The 7,030-nt window shown below is 37.8% G+C and overlaps 1 protein-coding gene across 1 annotated transcript in view; it reads right to left on the bottom strand.

Annotated features, from left to right (window-relative positions):
* The window catches only part of LOC118381210 (LIM/homeobox protein Lhx2-like), a 7,183-nt gene extending 1,402 nt beyond the window's left edge, over positions 1-5,781 (bottom strand). The window contains exons 1-3 of the mRNA XM_035768167.2: positions 4,725-5,781; positions 3,230-3,432; positions 2,439-2,809 (exon numbers count right to left, since the gene is read on the bottom strand). Coding sequence (XP_035624060.1) covers positions 2,439-2,809; positions 3,230-3,432; positions 4,725-4,907 — 757 coding nt within the window. The 5' untranslated portion in view covers positions 4,908-5,781. The remainder of the gene's footprint in view (positions 1-2,438; positions 2,810-3,229; positions 3,433-4,724) is intronic.
* Positions 5,782-7,030: the final 1,249 nt, after the last annotated feature.

Here is a 7,030-nt window from a genome sequence, read left to right as displayed (position 1 = left end):
TGTTATATTTATGTTATATTTATAACGTATTTAATTTATTTGTGATATTTAACAAATTGCACGTTTTTAGGCTTATACCCAAAAAGTGTTGTTGAATTCACATACATGAATCAGCATATTACAAAACCAGTGATGCGAAATGATTGTTCCCTTTGTCAAGCACTCACACTATATGGTGTCATAGGTTACTGATTATGTAAGACCTTTGACACATTAAAATATGTCTATTACTTTCTGGCTAGGGTTGTCAGGATTGTCTTTACATTTAGAGGTCTTCCGTTGTTAAATATGCATTGGCAGTTTGCAAAATGGAAATGCCAGTCTTCCTTGAAAACAGATGAAGTGCGCTGAAGTAATAAGCACGCAATAAGATGTTTTTGTTTTTTTACAAATACAATAATAGTCTTAACTTTAATAGTATAATTCTTATTATTATTATTTGGTGTGGTTGTTGCCTTATTAATTGTAATTATGCTATAGCCTGCCCTTGATAATCGAATCGTGGCTGCAAAAACATGACATATTTCCCTGACAGTATTTTCTTGGCAAATGCTTAAGTGTTGCTATCTTTCATAACAGTTGAAACATATTCAATGCTGCATAAGATAAATATTCGTCATTCACATTCCTCAGAATAACACTTAAGAGTTCAGACAACTAACCACAAACACCAGATATACAGAAACAATATTTATCTTTCGCAATTTTTCAAAAGCCATTGATAGGCTGATGTGAACTTTTCTAATAACATAGGGAATTAGTTTTTGGTTTGTTTCTGCAGGACCACAACACATTCAGAACCGTATGAGATCTTTATTCAAACCAAACTTCGATTTCGTCCTTAAAAGGTTGTTAGGTGACTTCAGATGTTAACTTTAGTCAACACTTGAATGCGTTGTTTATTTATACAGTAGGTTGATATTGTATGTCAGTCAGTGGCCCAATGGGTAGACAGTAGAGGGCAGTAGCGACCCGGAGCACGCCCCATCCCCTTTTCTATTTATTTTATTTGACCTTTATTTAACTAGGCAAGGCAGTTAAGAACAAATTCTTATTTTCAATGACGGCCTATGAACAGAGGGTCAATTGCCTTGTTCGGGCAGTTAACCCTTTCCACGTAGGTGTTGTGGGGAATGTACTTTGGTTTACTGGATGAAAGTGTTGTTGCTCAAACAGATGACGAACCATGTGGAAAATATTGATATGACCAAGAGATGTGTAGGCCTAAAGAGAAAATACGTTTTAGGCTATATAGCCTATTTGAATAGACTAAAGTTAAATAGCAGGTCCTTTCCCTACCTTTATAAATTCCTAATTCTACTATTGACTTTTTTAAATGAAAGTTGGTATGCACATGAAAACAGTTTAACACAATAACTGACGGTGATGTTTAATTCTCAAGACCCAAACTTCGATCCGACATTTCGGCGTACCCTATTGAATACCTTCTTGGTGATCACAATCACTACTGGATAACTCGTCAAGTCTCATTGATATCTTGTAGTACACACACTTTCTGGCCCCGTCCCAGAACAACCGGCACCCAAGTGCGCAAACTCGAGCAGGGGAACTTTAGATGTCTATAGGGCCTGACAAGTGGAAAGGGGCTAAGGTGAAAGCCGGAACTTCAAATAAATGTTTTAAAGAGGACAGGAGAAGAAAATGATAGATTCAACTTTCTCCTGCCAAACACAGTTGAATTGTAGTGGGAGGGATTTTGGATACATAACCTGCATCAATTTAGAAAACAACCTCCTTATAGTATCCTGGAAGAAACTATGTCAAACTGTTTTGAATATTAGGTCTAAATGAACACGGTCTTTAGTTTCTCCAGAACACAAATAAGCAAATGCAAGACCACACTCTATATAGTAGGCTATATAGGCTTTTATGATATAAAAAAGAGGAATGTCCATGGAGGTAACAAACAACTTTGTATGGTAAAATCAAAGAAGAGGCAACGTTACTTTTTGCTACGTGCTAAGCTTAAATAAATTAACTGAAAGAAGTTGTTGAAATATTCGTTGGAAAATATTGGTCGCAAAAGCAATATAGGCTATCATAACTTTCATATTGTTCGTGAGATTAAATGATGGAACAAGGAGGGCGACATTTTTTAATTGCATAATGCAGGCAACCTCTGTAGGTCTATAAAATGGTATTACAGTGAATATAACTAACAGATTATTGAGATCAAGTAGGCTAGGCTACTCTGTTTCAATTATCATCGCATGAAGACTCACAGTCCCACCCCTTCGTTGCACTCGATTGTTGTCCTGCGTTGTCAAAAGCGGGCCTTGGCAATAATTATAAATTGCACAGCGTAGTCATTTTGTCTTACGCAATGGACACTTTGTGAGGAGAGTGCTCATTGAGTCAATGTAGAGTTATTCTGAAAAGGCTTATTTTAAAGTGACATTTTATTACTGTAGTCTTACCGGCATTGTAGGCTGCTAAATCTGCTCCTGGCCCGGGACTTTTCCTTTTCCTGGGCCGCCCTTTATGCACACTCCCCACGCCGTTGAAATAGGATAGTCCCAATGCGTTGGCAGGTCCCAGTCCTTTGTGAGAGGCTACATCCGCATGATTGAAATGTGTCTGATATTCCCCCTGTATGAGATTTTCAAAGTGCAGCCGACAGTAGACCAGACTGTCTTTCATGCCAAAGTGGTCCCCAGTCGTTAGCATCTTGTTGCAGGATGTGCAGGTGAAACAGTTCAAGTGGTACACCAAATCCCTGGCCCGCATCACCATCTCTGAGGCCGAGATCCCGAGGTGGCACCGGGCACATCTCTGGACCGAAAACCTTCTGCGGAGAGGACAGAACCTGCATGGTCAGTGCACGGACACATTTTGATCGGATGTAAATGATCCATGTCAATTAGTAGCACATACAGTGGCAGTTACAGTATGTGTGCACCAAGGCCTGCTCTGAAAAATAACAATGTAGCACCCTAGAAAATCTCACACTGTCCATTTGTAATGCATTTTGTGCAAGGGCACTTCAACGTTTTGTCAAAGCTCAGTATGGCCTCGCTGTAGGCCACATGAAAGCCTATTATATGTGGTTGTAATAACAACATTTATAATTCGTGATGTGTGCAGGGGGAAACTCGTTTCGGGGACATCTGACTATAAATGTGCTTATTCTTCATAACCCAACACCTTTACTATTGAGAAATGTTTTAGCTCAGGTGTGCAGCACCATTTGGGGGATTGATGGAGTTACCTGTAATAATCTTCCTTGCAGTAGATACTTCCGTCTTTGCTGAAGCAGGTGAGCTCGGACTCGAGGTTGAGTTTACACTCGCAGCACTTGAGACAGCGCATGTGCCACTGTTTGTCCACTGCCAGCAGGTAGTAGCGGTCAGCGATCTTCCCGCCGCAGCCCGCGCACAAAGACACCCTGTCGCTGTTCATGCACGACATATTCTAAAAGACAACCAAACAAACACAAACATGAAACACAGATAAACAACGCCATCAAACACCCATATCGAAATAATGTTTCATTTCCGCCCCAAGATATGCTGCCTTTAGGATAGACGTGTTTTAGTCTATCAGACATTATTTTGTTGAATGAACTGTTATTATATTTGACTGAAAATACTACACCGAACAATACAGGCTTATGTTGACTATAAATTAACATAATTTTGAAGTTTACACCAATTAAAACATGTCAGTTTATAAGACATACAGCTAAATGTATCCTATAGGCCCTACCATATTCTGTAATAAACATTTTGGGCATTTAAAGCGAATCATCCAATAACAACAACAAACAACAAAGCACATGCTATTTACTTTTCGAAATAAAACGGCTTCACTCGCACTAAGATTTTGGATTACATAAATCATAATAGGATCAAAACACAATTACAAACCAACACAGACAGTTTATTTTGTTAAAACTTTCACTTCTTCCAATGTATTTTGGCTTAAATCTTTGTTTTGACTACAACTGCCTAACAAGAACAATGCGATATAATAATAATAACACATAAATTATAGCATATAGTCGAAGAGATCAAAGATAAAAGCACTTCCACCCACCCATAGTCTAAAAAGTGAAAGCCAGTGTTATAATTAATTTATCATTTAACTCAAGTTACATTTTATCAACCATTCTAGTCTAAAGCTATTTCCTAAAAGTCTATATGAATTGTACCCTTATATTTTAGGGTATTTTCCTTATTTTTGCCCAAAAATGTATGAATGTGCAAGGGTTTTTGTAGAAATTCAAAAGTATAAAATTATGAAATATCCATTTAATTATGATATCGTTTAAATTGACAACATATCTAAGCAACGCATGCTTAAAAACACTTGATTGTGCATAATAAAAACACCCGTGATATTTGCTATTAAACAGATTAGCATGTGAATATTAATTCATTAGCCTATTAATAGACTACATTATTAGGTTACTCTAAAATGCTCTGTGACAGTGATTCAAAATAATTACATAAGAATAAATAGGCTACATTGTTAAATATTTTTTTTAATAATAATAAACTCAAAAAGCAAGTTCTTTCTTAGTCCAATAAGTTTTAATAGCCTATCCCACGTCAAATATTTTTAATATCCCAAGTATGATGCTATAGTTCACTGCTCTTACTGCATTTTTGCATGAACTTTTTGCTGATCATTACGATATTTGTACACAACTGCTCTCAACTCGCGATTGGAATCGCCCTAAGCGTGGTTGCTTAGTTGCCTACCGTTTCAGATTCTCCCATGTCTATGGCCGAACTGATAGCTGCGGATTCGCTCTTTCTTCTCCGGTCCATTTCTTCCACAACAACGTGCATTTCGCCTCCAGGGAGGCCGTGGAAAAGCATAGTTGCCGGAGAGGGGATGATGTTAAACGTGTTTTCCTCAAATCTGAGACCCAAGATTTCCATAAAACGCAAATCTATAGCCCGTGCATTGGCAGTCAGCTTCTTTCTCTTCTTGGTGTGACAAGGAAGAATTCCAGATCAGAAAAAAATATGATGCAAAAATGGACACGTGTTCTCCACGCTACGCATCATCTGCCAATGGAAATCATCATCTGAATCTCTGCATCTCTCTCTCATGACATATAATTCATTAATTAAAGTGACGGAATCCTTCGTTTTACCAATGCTAATTAATTATATGCAGCTTATAAATATATTATTATATTATCATGCGAGAAGAAATGCCACTTGCAAAATAATTCCTAAGGAATGAAAAACGTACCAACTATCGAAGCCCTGCATGGGTCTGCTACTGGTCCCTTATATTTCTTCAGAGGTATTTGGATTCAAACATTTTGCAGGGCATTAGCAAACGAATGAATTAGTCCTTTGCCGACCAAAAACTAATTCGATCAATGAGCACTGCCACTAGTTCTATTGGAAATCATCAACTGTACCAAAATGATTTCCACACCAATCGAAGGAAGAGAAAAAATTAAGAACACAGCGTCTCTGAGATTGTAGGAGCGTGAATGTCCATGTCGCTGCCTCCTTGTCAGTTTGTCATTGAACTCAAATGCAGTGTCCAAGTTGTCGTTAGAGCGGTATTGATTATATCGAAATCTATACACACATATAGCCTATGCTTTTCAAGGACTTCTAAAGATATAACTAGTTGGCAAAAAGATATGTTTGCATTTAGATCCTGTTGGAGGTCTGAGAGAAGCTGTTTTCCTTTGGCAGTTTTTTTCGTTTAGCCAAGAAAGCTGCATGTGAGTAATCGAGGAGGAGAAATTTACTATACATTCAGTAAGAACGCAAGACTCGAGCAGGCAGCCCTTTCACTGTTCCACTGTCTCTGGCCTTGCGATACACTCCGCGCCTTTTCTACAGGGACCTATACGTCACGTCCCACGATTTATGTTCATTGGTTGTTCAACATCGTCGAATTCTTATTTTACTGCTGCTGAAAAAGTATGCAGACTAGTAGCCTATTCTTTCTTTGGTTGCCCACGACATACTGTTTAGCCGCATCCTTTCTGTGTTGCATTTAACAAGATATTTGAATACCTTTAGTGCTTATCTAGGCTAAAACAACATGACAAAAGAAGAAGAAAAAGAAGAAGAAGAACACATTGATGGTGATCTGTTGGACCATTGTCACTGACGTTTCATGTATCTTTCGTTTTTTTCTTTCTCTCTCTGTCTCTTTCTTACACTCTCTATATCTCTCTGTCTGTATTTCTCTCTCTCTGTTTATCCCTCTCTCGCTTTCTTCGATATATCTGTCAATACAGGCCTTACCGTAATTGTCTTTTTTTTTCAGGCACATGGATCCATGTTCGACAAAAATACTTAACTTGCCTAGTTAAATAAATGTTAAATCCAAATAAAATAAAATAAACCGTTTTTATTTAACATACAATTGAACAAATCACAGCCCTATACTATCTACTGTATTAGCCTTTATTGAACCATCTGTTTCCTATAGAGCATGTCAGTCAACCTGGCGTCAGAGACACCATGACTTTATTCCATCAAAGGGACTCAATGCTGCGTCATGTAACCGGGACGCAGACACAAACAGACACCTGGTTACACAATATGCTGACAATCAGTCATTAATACCTATTCAGTCACTCCCGTTTCTACTCCTCGTTGAAATGGGAAGCAGAAACATGCAGGTCACGTGTCACAAAACGTCCCTGTCATTAATTCCATTCATTCAAATATAGGTATGTCATGCATACCAAAATGAAAGACAAATGCTTTGGGATCGACAGTGCACAGTGAATCATTATGGACTTCAGAATCTATTTTTGTAGTGTAAGAAGACATTCATTGAGAAATGACAGAAATAACATTCAATATGCACTGTGAATCCTGATGAGCTCAGGCTGCTCAAATATTTTTAGGAAACAGATTACTTAAAAAAAAGTGTAGTGAAGAAACGTAAATAGCTGAAGTGAGCAGTACTTTCTCCATATGAGTAATACAAATGCATTTTTTTTAGTAGAGTATACTTAAATTTAACACCCCCACCAGTGTGCCTTGGCTCTTCGAATGAATTGTAGACTTACTATGCT

The sequence above is a fragment of the Oncorhynchus keta genome, chromosome 14, assembly GCF_023373465.1.
Source record: "Oncorhynchus keta strain PuntledgeMale-10-30-2019 chromosome 14, Oket_V2, whole genome shotgun sequence".
In the NCBI taxonomy this organism is placed as follows: Eukaryota; Metazoa; Chordata; class Actinopteri; order Salmoniformes; family Salmonidae; genus Oncorhynchus; species Oncorhynchus keta.
Note: the sequence above shows the minus strand (reverse complement) of the source record. Positions and strands in the feature narration are given on the sequence as shown.